The sequence below is a fragment of the Gasterosteus aculeatus genome, chromosome 7, assembly GCF_964276395.1.
Source record: "Gasterosteus aculeatus chromosome 7, fGasAcu3.hap1.1, whole genome shotgun sequence".
NCBI classification, from domain to species: Eukaryota; Metazoa; Chordata; class Actinopteri; order Perciformes; family Gasterosteidae; genus Gasterosteus; species Gasterosteus aculeatus.
Window position 1 is genome coordinate 10,959,025 of NC_135694.1, and position 19,139 is coordinate 10,978,163.

The window sequence follows — 19,139 nt, forward strand, 5'->3', positions numbered from 1 at the left end:
CAGGAAGAACAACCTCTGCTGAGCCTTCTTGGTGATGGAGCTGATGTTCAGCTCCCACTTGAGGTCCTGGGTGATGATGGAGCCCAGAAAACGGAAGGAATCCACAATAGTGACGGGGGAGTCACACAGGGTGATGGGGGAGGGTGGGGCTCTGTTCCGCCGGAAATCCACAACCATCTCCACTGTCTTTAGAGCGTTGAGCTCCAGGTTGTTCTGGCTGCACCACGACACCAGATGGTCAGACTCCCACCTGTAGGCGGACTCGTCCCCACCAGAGATTAGTCCAATGAGGGTGGTGTCATCCGCAAACTTCAGGAGCTTGACGGACTGGTGGCTGGAGGTGCAGCTGTTGGTGTACAGGGAGAAGAGCAGAGGGGAGAGAACGCAGCCTTGGGGGGAACCGGTGCTGATGGTCCGAGAGGCTGAGACATGTTTCCCCAGCTTCACGTGCTGCTTCCTGTCAGACAGGAAGTCTGTGATCCACTTGCAGGTGGAGTCGGGCATGTGTAGCTGGGAGAGTTTGTCCTGCAGCAGAGACGGGATGATGGTGTTGAAAGCAGAGCTGAAGTCCACAAACAGGATCCTGGCGTAGGTTCCTGGGGAGTCCAGATGCTGGAGGATGTAGTGGAGGGCCATGTTGACAGCATCGTCCACAGACCTGTTGGCTCTGTAGGCGAACTGCAGGGGGTCCAGGAGGGGGTCGGTGAGGGACTTCAGGTGGGTCAGGACTAGCCGTTCAAAAGACTTCATGACTACAGAGGTCAGGACGACGGGCCTGTAGTCATTGAGTCCTGTGATCCTGGGCTTCTTGGGGACAGGGATGATGGTGGAGGCCTTGAAGCAGGCTGGTACGTGGCATGTCTCCAGGGAAGTGTTGAAGATGTCAGTGAACACCGGAGACAGCTGGTCAGCACAATGCTTCAGGGAGTGAGGGGAAACGGAGTCCGGGCCGGCTGCCTTACGGGGATTTAGTCTTCTAAAGAACCGGTTAACGTCTCTCTCCAGAATAGAGAGGGTCGTTGCTGGTGGGGGAGGGGAAGGTGATAATGATGAAGAGGCGTGAGCATCTGATGGGCTGGGGGAGGGAGGGGAGGGGACTGCAGCAGGTTGGTGGAGCTGTGGGGGATGGGATCAGGACATTTTCTTTCAAATCTGCAGTAGAACTCATTCAGCTCGTCTGCCAGGCGGAGGTCATTCATGGAGTGGGGTTTTTTTTGGCTTGTAGTTTGTGAGGTGTTTGAGGCCTCTCCAAACCGAAGCAGAGTCACTTGCTGAGAACTGTTGTTGGAGTTTCTCAGAGTACAGTCGTTTAGCGTCTCTCACCGCCTTGCTAAACTTGTATTTTGCCTCTGTGTACAAGTCTTTGTCCCCGCTCCTAAATGCCTGATCCTTCTGCAGGCGTAGTGTTCTGAGTTCCGCTGTGAACCAGGGTTTGTCGTTGTTGTAACTCACCCTGGTGCATGATGGTACACAGCTGTCCTCACAGAAGCCGATGTAGGAAGTTACAGCCTCTGTGAACTCATCCAGACTGTCAGTAGCAGTCCTGAAAACATCCCAGTCTGTGCAGTCAAAGCACGCCCGAAGATCCTCCAGCGCCTCACTGGTCCACTTCTTGAATTCCTTCACCACAGGTTTGCAGAGCTTTAGTTTCTGCCTGTATGCAGGAATCAGATGGACCATGACGTGGTCAGAGTGTCCCAGTGCAGCACGAGGGACGGCGTGATAAGCCCTGCTTACTGTGGTGTAACAGTGATCCAGCGTGTTCTCCTCTCTGGTGGGGCATTTAATAAACTGTCTGTATTTAGGAAGTTCATGGGTGAGATTTCCTTTGTTAAAGTCCCCGAGGACAATAACTAAAGAGTCCGGGTTGGTCCGCTCCACACGCCGTATCTGGTCAGCGAGTGTCCGCTGTGCCTCGTGCACGTTGCCCGCCGGCGGCATGTAAACACCGACCAGGATGAATGAAGCGAACTCACGGGGGAATAAAAGGGTTTGCAGTTGATGAAAAAGGTTTCCAGATCAGGAGAACAGTGTTGTAGGATCACCGTTACCTCGTTGCACCAGCTGTTGTTGAAGTAGAAGCAAATTCCTCCACCCTTTGTCTTGCCGGAGAGCTCCGTGTCGCGGTCCGCTCAGAGCAGCTGGAAGCCCGCCAGCTGGAGCGCGGAGTCCGGTATCGATCCGCAGAGCCACGTCTCCGTGAAGCACAAGACGGAGGATGTAGAGAAGTCTCTGTCTCTCCTCATCAGCAGCTGAATTTCGTCCAGTTTGTTGCACAGTGAGCGCACGTTGGAGAGAAAGATGGAAACGGATGGAAACCACGCTTGCGGAGTCTCACCAGCGAGCCGGCCCGTTTTCCTCTCCTACGGCGTCTCACCGAGTGACGAAAGTTGAGCGCACCTTTGACTAGAATGTCCAGTAATTCCACGGAAGAAAGCAGGAAAGTTGGAAGTAACTCCGCTGGAGTTGTTCCGCGGATGTTCAAGAGCTCATCTCTGGTGAAAGAGCTCCGGGAATCGCAGCAGCAAACGTAATTAACAACAAAAACAACATAAAACGAAGCGCACCGAAGCACCGCGGCGGCCATCAACGGCGCCATCTTGGATCGGTCAAAATATCTAATCCTGTCTGTGAGTTTGAAAGTAAACATTTGTCCAAGATACATTACCTTAAACCAAAAGACTTTCAGCTTTTATTTCTTGGCCTCAAACTAGGCTCCTTTGTGATTCATGGGCTTTGTAGTGAAATGTGGATGTCAAAAGGATATACTATTAAACAGTATTCATCATGGTGGCTCTATTTAGATATTTGTGGTAGAGGGTTCGCTTTCAATACAATAACATATATTACTTTTGGCCAAGCCTCCATCTGCTTTACATGCACACGGTGTTACTTGGTCACTGGGAGAAACTCTGCGTCTCCACTGAAGCAGTTAAAGCTTAAAGGTGCGACGACTCATTCCACTGTATAAACTCCCAAGCCTTAACTGCTCGTGTTTGGCAAAATTAAAACCATCCCATTAAAACTTGGTCAACACAGAGAAACTCTAGAAGCTTGAAATTCAGGTCCCACTCTTCCGAAAAAGAACTATTATACACCCTATTATTATTCATTTACTACTGGAATTAACCTGGTAGCGCATAACTACAAAACCAGCAACACAATATACGTACATTGAAGCCGTGATGCAATATTGGAAACCCTTAAAGCATTGAAATGCTGTAGGGTAACCTGCTTTCACCCGTGGCTTTTTAAAGTTTTGCCCAGGGAGCAATTAGGGGTTAGGTGTCTTGCTCAGGGACACTTCGACTTGAGACATGGGCCAGCCGGGGCTCAAACCAAACCACCAACCTTGAGGTTCCAAGCACACCCGCTCTACCCCTGCGCCACAACGACCCTTACATACATTACTTACTAATCACTAATTCAGACTTACACACAATCTGACGTGCTCTTATTTTAAATGTGGTCCAAATTCATTTGAAGGAGTTTCTATACAATATTTTTGACTTAATTGACACTATGAATATGTTTCGCTTTTTGAATCCAACCTGTCAACTGTAAAGGCCTGTTGTGTGATACGATAGATGGACGAGGCATTAGAAATGAAAGTAGTAACCACTTATTTTCCTACTTAGTGCAGTGTTGAAATGCAAATGCATCATTAGTGTGCCAAATTCTGGAAGCTTCTGTTTGGGGTACAACATGAAGTCGTTGAGGAAATATAATAATCCCACCATCATTTGTAATTTAGCAGTTAAAGTCTCATTTAAAATCACTTGACCCGGCCAATTAATGGGTAGATTAACCAACTAACACTAATAAGTGCATGATTTAATCAAGCAGCAGGGCTTGGCAACAGTGACCCCAGACCATTAACTCTGGTGGAGGATTACAGTTTTAGCCCAATCGCATACAGCAGAACGAGCACACTAATCATAAAGATACCGAGCGGCGGCTTTGATCGCGGCCCACTCCAGTGTTTACCAAGTGCCCTTTTTAACCCCTCACAAAGCCGGGAGCTCGAATGGGGCTGCTTTGCTGGACCCAGGAAAGCCTTCAAAGTGTCCTTGATATTTCTGTTATGCATAGACAAGTCATGCTACTAAATGTTTTATTTCCTCTTTTTAAAAAAACCTGTTTCCTTTTCCCTCCTCTTGCTTCACCTTTTCTATTTGCCCCTCGATTTGCTCTACAGGTAGGCTGATGGTCTTATCCGATTCAGTAAAATATTAAATACGTTGTACAGATGATGACATCTAACAAAATGAGTTTAAAGCATACTAGTTATCAACATAAGTTTGTTTTGCTGTAAACAGGCATGGTAATGTCATACTTTGGCGTCAGTAATTATAGAGCACTTTTATCTGCTTAGAATTGTTTGCATTGTGCATCACAACTAGCCCTTACTCAAACACATCTGCATAATGAGGCAAAGTTCCTTTATGCCTCATCATTATGCAGATGTCCTCCTTGTAACCCATATATTTAACATGTGAAAATCTCTAACCTCGTTTTTGATATTTGATATTTGATATTTTTGATTATTGGTAGGGGTGTAACGATTCATTCACTGAATCGATTAATCGATTTATATTCCCGCGATCCAACTGAATCGATCTGTGCTCCGCAAATCGGCATTCCGGACGACATATATCGATTACAAATCGATTGAAATGGTACATAATCGATTGTATCGAGACTTGGAAACTGCACATTGGATTTAAGTACAAAAACGGTATGGATGTGTGTTTTAGTTTTTTAGCACTTTAGACACGTTAAACGTTACTCGATTCAGTCTGCCTGTCTGTGACGTCATCAGTACGCAGCGGCAGCCGCGCGAAACTCGGAACAACAACAACAAAACACAGCGTGGAGGAGACGACTGCGAGCGAGACATTTACAAACTAACTTATCGATCCAGCGCGTGGAAACATTTTGGCTTTTGCAAACACGAAGGTGTTCTAAATAAGTCTGTTGCTGTTTGTAGAATATGTAGAAGCCAAATAAAAAAAACACGGAAACGCAACAAATCTTTCCGGCCATCTACTAAGGCGCCATGGGATTAAACAACGCCGACAGTCAGGCACCTCTAGCAGCGTTACCGCTGCAGCAGCAGCAGAAGGTAACTCCAGCTCTGCAGACACCTCAGGCCTCGCCAGCACGAAACTCAACATCACAGTAACAATTGCCAAGTTTAGCTGTAAAGACATGCGACCCTATAATGTGGTTGAAAATCCGGGGTTCTGTGAATTGATCCAAACATTGTGTAATTATTGTGTAATGTTTACATTGAAAATGGTTGCACTTTATTCACATAAAAGGTTAATACATTTGCCATTAATTGTTGTTTGCTTGTTTATAATATCCATAATTAATTTAAACCTGATTTCCTTACAAGAAACAACAGGGATCTCAGAAACTTTGCCTGCACTGTCCAGTAAAGTTACTCAATCGATTTCAAGTCACTGAATCGAATCGAATTGTTCTAAATTAACCCAGATCGTCCATGAATCGAATCGGCAACCATGAATCGCGATTCGAATCGAATCGTTGTCAAAATGAATCGTTACACCCCAAATTATTGGTATAGGAAATCTTTCCTTTCTAGGAAAGAAAACGCCGCAATTCATACCTAATGTTCAGAATGTGCAGTTTGCTCATTACTGACACACTCAGACACTTTTAATGGCTGGATGAAATTACACATTGTTCTTGTGCGAGCTCATAATGGCAAATCAGGGAGCACTTTGGTGTTTTGCCAGTAAGAAAACAAACCTAATGAAATTAGCACTATGAATGTTTTCACAGTAACAGTATTGAGCATGTGGTCATAAAACAGCTCATTACATAAAGAGGCAGAAGGCAGACTTGAGCTGCGCGGTCTGTACACGCTGCACTTCAACTATAAAACCCTGAACAAAACGTCCCTCCTCCACCCCACCAAGAACACACCACGCTGAACCGTTTGTCGGGGTTCTAGTTTGCCCATGTAGCAGGCCTCTTTTATTGTTTTTTTGTGGGTGCATGTTTGTACAAAAGTATGTGTGTTTGTGGTGTCCAGGAGAACTCATCATCAGAGGAGATGTACGAAATGTCAGAGTGCAGCAGAAGGGGATTTGGTGAATTACCAGACTGCAGCTTCAGCATCAAGTCCACCGGATTAGAGCATGTGCTGGGGTGCAGGAGAGAGATGTGCAGACACACTAGGAGAAGGGGCTCCGTGTGTGTGAAGCATTAGTTAAACCCTAGCTTCAAGCTCTACCCCACAACTAAGAGGTGCGCCGTTATATATCAGGCACGCACCCTCAAAGTCGTCAATTGCAGTGGTGTGCCACTTGAAATCACTTTGTCATAACGAGTACGACAGTCTCACGCTTTGAAAAGCATGCTAGATTATAAAGGGCGGGTGCACAATGGATGAATATTATTTTAATTAAATACCCATGTTTTGATTTTCGGTAAGCGGCATTTTCCTTGTAATCCAATCCTAACTGAAGGTATGAAGAAGTATATTATAATGGAACAAGGCTACAACGTGTTACAGAAAGATTTAACTGTTTCATATATTAGCATACTACTATGCCTATTAATGTTATTTATCGCACCTTTCAAAAACAAGTCATGAAGTTAGAAAACAAAAAGGGGTCGCCGCAGGGTTGATGGTCTGAACCCTGGCTGCTCCATGTCCTGTGTCAAAGTGTCCCTGAGCAAGTTAAATGCAGAGAATTATCTCCCCAAAAGGATCAATAAAGGATGATTTCTTCCATTTTCTTCGTCTTTAAAAAGACAGACGACACATGATTACTCCAACCAATCCAGAGTATATAGATGATATAATAAGTGAGATATGCATAAAACCAAGTTGAACATGCAAAGTAAAGACAAAAGAATAATCAATTCTGAAAAATGTGTATTTCAACGTGAATTTGAAATGAGAAGTGCTAATGTGCCTGATGTCCTCTGGCAGGTCATCCAGCCGGACATCACGCTGCCCCCAGCCTCGCAAGTCCGTCCCTTTTTATATCAGCTTTTAACCCTACACGCGATCTAAATGTTGTAATCAACAATGTCAAACACCGAATTCAAACCAAAACCAGGTAACCAGTGTAGAAATGCCACAACAAGTCTGCCGGTTGTATTGATTGAACAAGGAATACGGCCTATTACAGAAGATTAAATGTGGACCGTATAAAAGTGGGGAGCACAGTTTCTACATTCTAAAAAATATCTAATTTCCGAAATTATACAACATTTGGTGAAGTGTGATTAAATGACTGACTTCAGCTGCTGGTGAAAATGAAGTTTGTTATCAGAGATACCACCAGATGGCTGCACTGTGTTTTGATACTGCATCATGACAAGTAACTATGAACCCAGTAAGTTACAGTATGCTAACAGACTGAGACACTACAAAACATATTGAGATTACGAAGTATATTTGTAAAGAAGTTACAACAAAAAGTATCTAATGGTATATTTTTTTAAATATTTTGTGATATAGACTAATCGATTAGCTCTACTAACACAAGCTCTATTTCACTATTTACCCCAATATGCCAATATCTGTAAACCATATTGCATGTTACCATCTCAAACCCATTTAATTTATTCCACCCTTTTCAACAACTGATCTTTCTCTCCCACACTAGTGCCATTGTTATTTTCTTCAGGGAGAGCCAATCACGTCTCCCGCCCTCTAAGGGTCCAACGGACCAATAAAAACCAGTGGCTATCAAGTCCTTTTAACAGTGTGACTGTTACCTGGCAACAGACCTTACTACGCCTCCGGTGGATGCAGCAGCCACCATGTATTAAACGAGAGTGACACTTAGAAATGTCCCTTAGAAGAAATGCACCAGTGTGCTGGTGTTATGTTGAGTGCTCTTGGACACACTGCATGCTTCTCTCCAATAGAGATGAATGACGGGAGGGGGGAGGGGTGGGGGGTCAAACTCTGATATATTTTGACTGATGTGGAGGCAGTCAATACGCAGTAAAGTACAGTACAATCAGAGATCATTTACTGTCAATCACATGTTGCTGCCGCTTAAATCCTGCTTCTCTTTTATATCATTATTTTTTATTGATTTTACAACATATTCCAGGCAGAAAAGGACATCCTCAAAAGGGTGGGGATTAACAGGATATTAGATGCCATAGTAGAACTGCCACTGGATTCCTGCTTCCCTTTTGTTCATTTCTCACTCGCTACCATGGGTTGATGGTTTGAGATAGACAGATGTAATTAAACCTTTCTGCCAGTTTTTAGTGATGATCAAAGTCAACACCTTAGTGGAATGTCGTCCAACGAAAGGTCCCAGAATGGAGATATATTTTCAGCCACATCTACATTTATCCAGTTGGCAAAAAACAACAAAAAAACATTCACTTTCTAGTTCAAATCTGTAGTCTGAACTAGCCTGGAGACTATACCTGTAGGAACTATGTTTCTATCTCTGCAGAGAAATCCCTGCTTTGGTGGGGACACTGCTGACATTGACAGAGTGGCCCTTAGTTCAAAGTTCCTTCTCCAGTGAGCCAATGGCCCGGGCATGTCCGTGCCAATCAGCTCAGCTCCGTACTTTAGGTGCATGGGAGAGATTAACTGTTTAAAGCACAAAAAATAACTTTTGCTCACCCCTTGGGTAGGACATGGTAGTGAACGCATAGCCTCAGGGCTTGCTTTCTACCTTCTCTCCTGTCATTTGTTTGACGAGTTGCAATTAGTGGTGACGCAAAGAGGAAGGTTGTTGACCTTGACCTTGACTGATACAAACACCTTCAACAGTTATCACTATTATTGGGACTTAATTCAAGTGATCACTTTCTTAGGATGTTTGTTTAAAATAGGATTTGATTCCTTAGCAGATCATTGGGAATGGATGCATGCTTGGTCTACTGACCTAACCTTTACAAACACTGACCGTTCATGGGGGGAATGTGAGCTGCTTACTAATTGCCTTTTTTCCTGTCAACCAACCCAACCTTTCACTGAGATGAGCCCTTCTGTGAGGGACACAAATCATTATAAAATAATTACTTTCACACCTGTACCTTCCCTTTTCCTTGGCTTAAGACTCGCTCAGAGCAGAAGTCTCACTGACTGTTGAAGGCAAAGCAAATAAATAAATACATAGGGGACTGCTGCTCAGAATCTATTTTTATCTTTTTACTTATTTATTGTTCCGATGCTTTAAGAGTCAGTGTGGCATCATTATTCCGTTTAAGTGTACTTGAGGTAATATATTAATTTGATACAATGCATAACCCCACTGAAAAGCACATTAAACTCAGCTGCTTTGCCTGGAATTTTCCCCCTTGTGAGACGTTACTGTTGTTTTTAAGTTTCCCTGATGGCTAGCACGGCCAAACAAACATGGGATCTGAAGGCAGTAGGAAGTCACTCTCCCTATGAATAAAACCTGTGGCACCTCCCGGCAGTTACTGTGACACAAATGAAATAAAAATGAGGCTGAGCTTAAAACATACAGTATATATAAATGGTTCTTTGCCATCGTTGCCTATCCATTGACTCAGTCAAACACATAGATGGAGGAGTTTGAAAGTTTGGTTTAAGCAGAGGATATAATGTGAATGCCATGCAGTGGATGATTATGTTTCTGTGACATCTTCGGGGCAATTAAACAGCCACTGAATGTCACATGCTGATCTCTTGCTCTGTTACCAACTGAAAGCCCCACTTGAAATGCTGTAGCTTAGGAACATCCTGTTCTTAGTACTTGCCTAGAAGAACACTTCTGACTTCATGTCAGACTTTGTAACGCCAAAGTGACTGTAGCTTATTAGTAATCTCTGACGCTTTATCTAATACCGTCTAGGGATGTCAAATAATTCAGTTGGATATCTGACAGCAGGTAATTGGCAAGCCAATAAAGCCTCAGGTGAAAATGCAGGGAACAGCAAATCACTGCAACACTTTATCAGCACACAACTTTTGGATGTAATGTGTTGTACTTCACGTATTTCATGCAGTTCCTCAACCTCCTGGATTTTGTATAATTTCATGTGGAATCCAAACTGGTGGCACTGACAGCAGGCATTATGCATTCATTCTCTAAACCGCTATATGCTAAGTTCCACATCATCAATTTTAATTTAAGATTGCATGGAGATAAATTTATATGAAGTTGAAATGTGTCCTCCGGTAGATGAATGCCACTTTGTTAACAAAAATACTATTTGATTTTGGTTTTAAAAAAGGCCTTTTTAGGTTATCTTGGAGCTATTCCAGTAGTGTAGAGCATGCACAGCTATTCATCCTCTTTGGTGAACCTCTAACATTGGATTTCAACATTCTATTCATTTTACAACCCAAGCATAGTGCTTTGAATGTCCTTCTGCTTCAATCCATTGATCTTATTAGGTGAATTCCACCAGTCATACAATTTGGATCAAGTCATTTTCTCTTTCTTGTGGAAAATAAGCAGTCTTTCCAACAGTTGTGTTGCCATCTCTCTGTGAGAATGACTCTTTTGCGGATTCAGTAAAGGCACATTTGTCCTTATTTCCATACGTAACCACCCGCAGTGGGGAGAGTCTTGTGGAAGCATGACACTGATATTTCACCACACTAGAAGCAGTTTAAGGCAGGGGTCTTCAACGTTTTTCAGGCCAAGAACCCCCAAACTGATGGCGAGATGGAGCGGGGATCCCCTATTCTACAGAGTTTCGTCCGCCATCCTTTATTTTTCAGCTTTGCGCTTAGGTGAGCATGAACGTGATCTGATTGGCTAGTGCCTCTGCTGTCGTATCAGCATGAAAGGTGCTTGAGAGCTGCTGTGGGAAGCTGGATGTGTGTTTTGCGGACTGAAAGATAATGTCTTCTCCATTAATTTATCCGTTCGCTACAATATGTTGGATTTATGTTAATGTGTAACAATAAAGAAGACAATAAATACAATTCTTATTCTGAAGACATTTAAATTAGTGGAAAAAAAATTGTCTTATCAACCAAAAATTTCGCGACCCCCCTGCAGTACCTCCACGGACCCCCAGGGGGTCGCTGACCCCCTGTTGAAGACCTCTGGTTTAAGGTATTGTTTGTCTCGGATCACTCCATCCCTGTTTCTCACTGTAGAGACGATATGGCTGCCTTAACTGTAGCTGCCAGGATGGTACGTTATGACATTAATGTCTCTCTGTACATCTTTGTCCCCTCTGTGCTGCTGGATGTGGCCTGGGATAAGTGGAAGGGCATGATAGATGAGCTGTATTTGTCTGGCTGTCTTTCCCCTTTAGTCTCGCAAACACTCAGTTCCTTGTTCGCCGTCATTGTCTAAACCCCTAGTTGTTAGAGCATGTTTGTTCAGAACATGCAGGGCAGCTGATACCACTCAAAATCCTCTATATTACCAAACCCTACCTGGGAGGCTCAGACCTATTGATTGCCTTCTTTCCTCTGGCACTTTTTCTTCCTTCGCCTTTATCCAACAATGTGTTCCTTTAAGCCCCCCGCTCTGGACTCGGACTCGTGGACCAGGAACACGTTTTTTCACTGAGAGGCAAAGCGCCCTGATCTCCATCTGCTCTGGCTGAGATTGTTGCTCTCCCCTGTTGGGAGTGAAGAGGCTTGGCCATGGAATGGAGGCCATGTAGCCAGTAAAGAAGGCTGCCTATCGAGGGCCACTTAGTTCATTGCTGGCAGGGATGTACTTAGTGGTCAAATGTTTAAATCTCTGATCCTCTGACATGCTGAATGGAATGCTGAGGAAGCTCATGCAGTATATTTGTATACTCATTCAGAGTGATAAATATTACACCTTTACATTGATATGTCATAATACTTTTTATTTATTTAAGTTATTTCTTTCACACTACTTTTAATGTTATTTTGTGAAATAATGTCAATAATGCTTCACTGCATTTGGAACATACAACTTGGAAATGTATTAGTTCCAGTGAAATGTTTATTCACACATTAAATATTGCTACTAGTATAATGTTGATCACCATCAAAAATATACACACACATTGGGCAGTAGACGCAGACATGTTCGTTTGTAAAAGGTTGCCTTTTAAGTTCATTGGACGTACCTCAACCCTGACCTGACCTTCACACCTACAGTACAATAGCTGTAATACCCAACATCTGCCAACAGCTGCCATCTTTAGATGGCAGCATGAATCAATATTTCAGATGAAAAAAGTTTTTGTTTTTTTCTCTTCATCTCTGCATTATCTATCTAAAGTTGGGAGGGTTCCAAACTGAAAATGAGTCTGGCTATGTTCCCATTGAATTAAGAATGTTGAGTTAGTGGGTGGTGCTGTGAGTAACTTGCTGGCTATTCGTACCTGTCTTTCTTGCTCTTGCTATCGATCACATCCTTTGTAAGTAACTGTGTGGGGGGAAGTCTACCTGAGCCATCATACAGTAGGTCTGTGTGCCATGTCATTCTTGCAGGAGAAACTAGGCTTACTCTGATGTTTGAAGTATTCATTTAAGTTATTACAAACTTTTATTTAGAATTTATTTTTCTCAATTTACTTTATTTTGCATTGTTATTCTTGAAATAGTGGCTTCTAAAATAGCAGGTTAATTGCATATTATGTTGTTTTTAGAAGTCAAATGAACGCTATGCAGTTAGGGAGGATTATTTTAGTCCTTGGAGTTTTTTTCAGACTTTACAGAAGAAGTGTAAATTGAATATCAAGAAGTTTGCTGTTGCCCAAGGGGTCTTCTCCTGACCATTTAAGACTCGTTCCACAAGGATTTAGTATCTGTCGAGGTTTATCTGTGGAGATAAATCTAATGCTGATTGCAGACTTGTTTTGCTTCTTCACACAGTGCTATTATATATCATTTAGTTATAAGCATCCTTCTGTGAGCAGGTGTTTTGCTCTTTAAACTGATGTCTTTCCCTCTGCTTCTTCTTTCCCTGCAGGTGACTCATCTCCAGTCGGTAAGTGGACTTTCTTTACTTTGTGTCAGCTATGCATGTATTTTGATATTATCCTGCTGCCATAGCAACAAGAGGTTCCAGCTCCAAATGCGTTATAGTGCAGGAAGGCAATTATCTCTTAATTGTACTTACTTTCCAGTGACGTACTGTTTGGTGATGAGTAGAAATCACTACACTACTAATTTTTTCTGCCTTTCCCTCCGTCCCGCCTTTCACTCCTCCTGTATTGCAGACTACATTACCTTTCATTTCTTTGTAGTTTATAGGGAACGATGCTAAATGTCTACTGTGGAAAGATAGTACTCTTAGTCCCTACTTTGCAAGTCTCATAAACTGCATGACTCAAATGTAAATGCAAATCTGAAATGGTTTCAACGATTGATTTGCCGGTTAGGGAGCCCAGGCACAATTTAGTTTGAATAACATTATACTGTACAACGTTGTCATGCTGCACTGACCGCCTTTCAGGACTCAATGAGTAGTGCCAGTGTCCTTTCCAAGTTCCTGAGATTTGTTAAAATCACTCATGTACTGCTTCAGATGCAGTGTTTCCAATTTAGAGCTTTGTGTTACAGACTTGCTACCATATTTGCATAGGGTTATACCATTTTCATTCACACATTATTTGTTCATCTGCCCCAGTCTGCTTTTAACGCATCACCAATCTGTGTGGTTGAGTGCTTGTTTGAATGGGACGTATGGTTGCAATCCAGACCCATTCCGATTCATACAATGAATGTTAACGGCTCACTTTCCTTTAGCTAGTGCTAAATTCAAGTAACTTATGAGCGGAAGACACAGTTTTGGGCACATTCCATTTCCTCCATGTTGTGGTGTATCAGGACTACAGAGCTCTGGACCATTAAAGCTTTTATTAAAACACGGACAGATGGTTTATCTGTGAATATGCTGACACGTCACAGTACGGTAGCTTTCTATCAGCATTTCATTTGAAATCAAAGAGGGGGGGGACTGGATTGGGTAAGTGGGATGAGAGTGGAGATGGACAAACTAATGGGGTGTATGAACACCCCACACAAACAGTCAGAAAATTAGTTTAAAACTCTGGCTCACAGCACTTTGCTGCAACCAACTCCTGCTTTAGTGATGTGTCAGTCTTATCGTTTGCTTCCTAATAATTAGCTTTGTCTAGCTGCAGCACATTACTATGCATTATGAATACAGAATAGGAGTCAACATAGCATAATTTTGTGCATGCTTTTAGGACAGAACAGTCCGTCTCACGCAGTTGTGATGTTTTTTGGACCAATCCCACGGGGAATATGTTTCCCTTTGAGTACTGTGCTCTACTAATGTTTATGTTTAAACTGTTTTGTGTGTGTGCGTGCGTGCCTTTCTAGCTTTGTCCAGTGAGATTCTAGCCCAGATGTCTTATGTCTTCAAAGTACTAATGGTGCATTTCGTCCACCTTTGGCAGTTAGAGCCCTGGTCGGGACTGAAGGTTTGGTTAGGGTTGTATTCACGCCTGGGTTGCAGAGCGGGGACAAACACTTTAATACCCGCCCACCACTTCTAACACTGCTAGAATCATTATCCGGAGAGGGAGAGAACGTTTTGTAGATACCACAAACCTGCCATTGTACATTTACTGCTCATTCTTTATTTTATTGCTGTAATAAAACAAATGTGTTCTTGCATAGAGTGGAGTGTAGGGATTGTAGAGCAGAACTGTAGCACTAAAGTGCAAAAAGATAAATAAAAACAAAAATGATAGATGAGTACTATTCATTGATTATGCAGAAGTCATAATCTGCAGTGAGGAAGTGATTAGCAAGTGATTACAGCGCCATCTCCATCCATGTGTTGTTGGGTTTAAACATAAAACAGTGGGGACGAGACACATATTTTACCCACGTTTATTTAAATTTGGATCAGCTATGTAAAATACAGCCTAACTGCACACGTCACATCCAGCTCCACATCGGGGGTTTCAAAAACATATTTTTTATTGCCACCCTAAAGTTTTACTATTCACTACCAGGCTTAAAAGGCAGGAATTGGCAGAGGTAATTGTTTTCCCTCAGCTGTAGAGGCAGGCAGGCACCCTGCAACCACAGATCCTTATCCTATTGCAGTATTTCATTGGGACTCCAAAAACTGGCGCAGGCAGACACATCTTTCTGTGCACATCTCTGTCTCATCCAAGCCTTGTTCTCCTCACCTCAGATGATTAGCATCTCTCTCGTCCTTTTTTCTCTCTCCCTCCTTGAATGCCAACCTCAGGCTAGTCAGAGCCAACAGAAGCCTCTTCAAGCGGATGCAGCAGTGGGATTGGCCTGCTCACCACCCATGATGGTGACAATGATCAGTGAGCCACACATCTACAATTAAGGCTAGGAAATGGAGGAGTCACGCTCTCTGTTAGATGGACGTTTTTTTCTCTACACTTCCAATTTAAAATGTCCAAAAGACAGATAAAGCTTGACAGAATACCCAGAGCTTTATTAAAATCCAGTTAGTTATTTTTATTACACTCCCAGAATCCAGCGTCATGTGTCCAGTTGGGAAATGTATTTTTCAATGCTGCTCCACTCTGGACCAATACAGCTATGCAGGAACAGCCCCACTGCGGACATTGAAACGGTTTATAACTGCTAATTTATGAAAGTATTTTATCACCTCTCTCATTAAAATGCTGCACACAGAGGGCTCGTCAGCCACAGACGTGGGAACCCAGACAATATAAAAAATACTATCTGCCCTGGAAACGCAACTAGTACTTTCCCTAGTCTTTCCCCGGTCTGGCGATAAACAGCGGTGTCTCAGAGTACAACAAAATGGCCGCTCTGCAAAGTAACTCCCAGGCCTGTGGCAAAATTTACATCCTAGAAAAAGGCGGTAATGAGATAGCTACCTGAGATAATTGCTACTTAAGGCGTCCGGCTCTCATTCCTTACCACAGGGAACCTGTTTAAATCACTACAATTAAATGTGCACTCATTTGCTTCATTTGGGGCCCCATTTAAGCCATTTTACACTTCACTCACTTCACTAAAGAGCGGAAGCTTGGACGAGGGAAGGAGCAAAGATACATTGCTCTATTAACTGAAAAAAATGATAGCTACAGTTGAGTAATTAAAACATTTTGTCCCTACTCTTTTTAAACAGAATTACCTCTCTTTTGGTATCTTTAGGTATCTCAAATTTAGTCTACATTTGCAATGATAAACTGTGTACGTCCCTTTCCAAAATGTTCCTTTTGTAGTATATCATCAGATGGCACCTTGTTTGGCTTGTTAACGACCCATAAGCAGTGATGGGCCTGGACTGGAAATAACCCAAGACTTTGAGAGGAGGTGCCAATATTTATTTGGCAGAAATTTAACTAAAGATTATTTTGTATTTTGATGGTCTAGTATTCTCTTGGTATAGTATACATGAATGAATATAACTTATGTGTAACTTTGTAACCATATATTTTTGCTGGTTTAGCATACGACATTGACAGTTGACCAAATAACCAATATAAATAACCAGTCAACCAAGACACTTTAGTCATGTGCATTAATAAACCGTGGATTATTGTAGAAGGAGAGAGCCTTCTACTTAATATGCATAACGGCAATGAGGTAACACCCATTTAATAATTATTTTCCCTCTGAGTGTAGTACTTTTCATATACAACAGATACAAAACACAAAGCACCCCCACTGGAATATAAGAAAAATATCCTGTCAGGAACTGGCGGCTCAAAGCAAGTTCTTCAACTTTGCAACCTTACAATCACTTACACAATTCATGGGTATGCTTCCTATGACACAAACAGACATAAAACATGAAATAACATTTTTGGAAAACCCGAGCACCGGGAGAAAACCACATAGAGAAGCGTGTCTACCTCCGACGATCCGGTGGAAAAATCCACTCCCTTTCCCCTCCACCATTATTTTTTTCTGAAAACCCGAGCAACCTGGAGTAACACATAAGTCAGAGAAGGACGTCTACCGTCTACCTTATGACAATCAGGTGGCAAAATCCACCCCCCGTCTCCTTCACCATTTTCCTTTTTAAAAACCCGTGCACCGGGTATGGAGGCGTCTACTTTCTGAAGATGATGCGATGGAAAAATCCTCTCCCCATTTCCTGATCTGCCATCATCCTCTTCATCTTTGCCATCTCCGTGGTTCTGCCCTCCACTCTCCGTCCATAGAATCCTAGAATTCTTTTCTTGATCTTGAGGCAAATATCCTCGAGGATGACATTTTCCTGGCCAAGGTCGATCTTTTCCTTCTCCAGGACTTCCTTTTGCTGCCCCAGGAGTGTCTTTTCGTCCTCAAGAATCAACTTTTCTTGCCCCAAGAGCATATTTTCCTGGCCTAAGGAGATATTTTTCTGGCACAAGAGCATATTTTCCTGTCCCAGGGCCATTTTTTTCTCCCCCAGGGCAATCTTTTCCTCATCTAGAACCTCCTTTTCCTCCTCTAGAACGGAATTTTTCTGTTCCAAGAACATATTTTTCAGTTCGAGGACCTTCTTATCTTCCTCCAGCTGCCTTGTCTTGGCCTGCTCCGTGTGGAGGACAATAACCACCTTTCTATGTTCTGCCAGGAGAATCTCGTACTCTTGCGTAGAGTTCGTCTGGATCTGAAGGAGTTTGGCCGTTCAAGTTCAACGTTGGATGACTTGTTCTCCATACTTACCAGAAGCGGAATTTCTGCCTCACGGCCTTCAAACGTCTTTTTAAAACCTTAAAGACTCTTTCAAACCAGCGATTTCTGACGCTTGACTGTCAATGGTTCAGACTGTCAAACGTCTTTGTTGTCCAGATTACTTGGACCTGGGACGACTGTTTGCTTGGGCGCAAGCGACTTCCAGAAAGACAGAAAGAAAAGAAGAGAAGAAAGAAGTCTTGGAAAAAGCCCCGGTATTATAATTGGTCACTTTTGTCGTCAGTTCAGTCCGATATCCCCTGTAAATCGCTCTGATGCAGCCCTCTGTGTGGGTCTCTGGGGAGGTGATTGGGAAGTGTGATTCTACTTGTGTGTTGAGTCCTTTTATTGGATTCCATGTCACTGTTTACATCATAGCGGGTTCCATTGATGTCAGTGTTTACTTCAAAGCCACATCGATGATGTCACAGAGGGAGTGAGAATATCGAGTCACAGGATGGGAGAAAATCTTCTTTAAGTTTAATGTTTTTAGTTTATTGATTTTAGTATAGTTTGAGATGTAAATTCTTACTTTCTGAATTAATTTAATTCAATTTTGGATTTTATAGTTAAGAGCTTAGTTTTCTGGGTTGGAGTGTGATTAGCAATTTCCTGGAGACACGTGTGGACAAAATAACTGTGGTTGAAATAAGTGAGAGTTCAACCAATATCTATTCACAGATGGTGTCCAGACTGTATTTCAATGAGCATTACTCAGACGATGGTATGGCCATTGCTACAGATGACAAAAACAACTGATCGCGTCAGCTTATCTTATGAACAGTTGGATAAACCTTCAGAGACACCATCGTAAAACCAACCCTTTTTTATTGTTTATAAACTGTGAAAACTTATGTGCTCGTCCGTTTGCTGGAAATGAATGTGACTATACTGTAAATATTTTCACACAAAGCCTTGTATATAGTTTGGAGAGAGGAAACTGCTTAAATATAATCTACCATTAAGTTTTAACTTCACACCAACTGCTTATGTTAGCTTTGGTCTCCTGTAACTCAATTCCAAAAGAAACTATCAGTAATTGTAAGAGAGTTCCAGAGTTATACACAATGTATGGTGAGATAGCCTTCAGTAGTTCTTCACTGTTAATAAAAGAACACCATAGAGAACAGCAACAATAATAGCCTTTGTTGTATGAAGTATTCCCATTTCAATCCAGGCGTAGATCTCACATAACACATAGCACAGCCCTGTTTAGTTATGTCCACGTACTTCTTCTCTTTAACTCAAAGAGCTCTGACACGTTTCTAACTCAAATGTTCAAATTCTTAAAAGTTAAACTTACAGTAATTCATTCATTGAAGGTCAATACAGTTAATTTCAAGATGGCAAATACTTTAAGGAAAACAAACTTCTCGCAGAAGAATTAGGCATAGCTCTTTTGAAGTTTGTAATCCATTGGGAAAGAAACAAAGTGTGTGGTGTATATTGGGTGATAGCCAAATTACCTATAAGACATATATCAACAATATCCTCAATGCATTTAGCTGCATTGTGCAAAACTACACAAAGCAATATGGTCGCAGCA

General features: G+C 42.5%; 1 protein-coding gene across 13 annotated transcripts in view; it reads left to right on the forward strand.

The window, feature by feature from the left end:
- nrxn2b (neurexin 2b) overlaps positions 1 to 19,139 on the forward strand; it is a 551,159-nt gene that overhangs the window by 166,820 nt on the left and 365,200 nt on the right. For all 13 annotated transcript variants that reach the window (XM_078105711.1, XM_040180539.2, XM_040180546.2 and 10 more), the window contains one exon: positions 12,906 to 12,923. In XM_078105711.1, the coding sequence (XP_077961837.1) occupies positions 12,906 to 12,923 (18 nt within the window). The remainder of the gene's footprint in view (positions 1 to 12,905; positions 12,924 to 19,139) is intronic.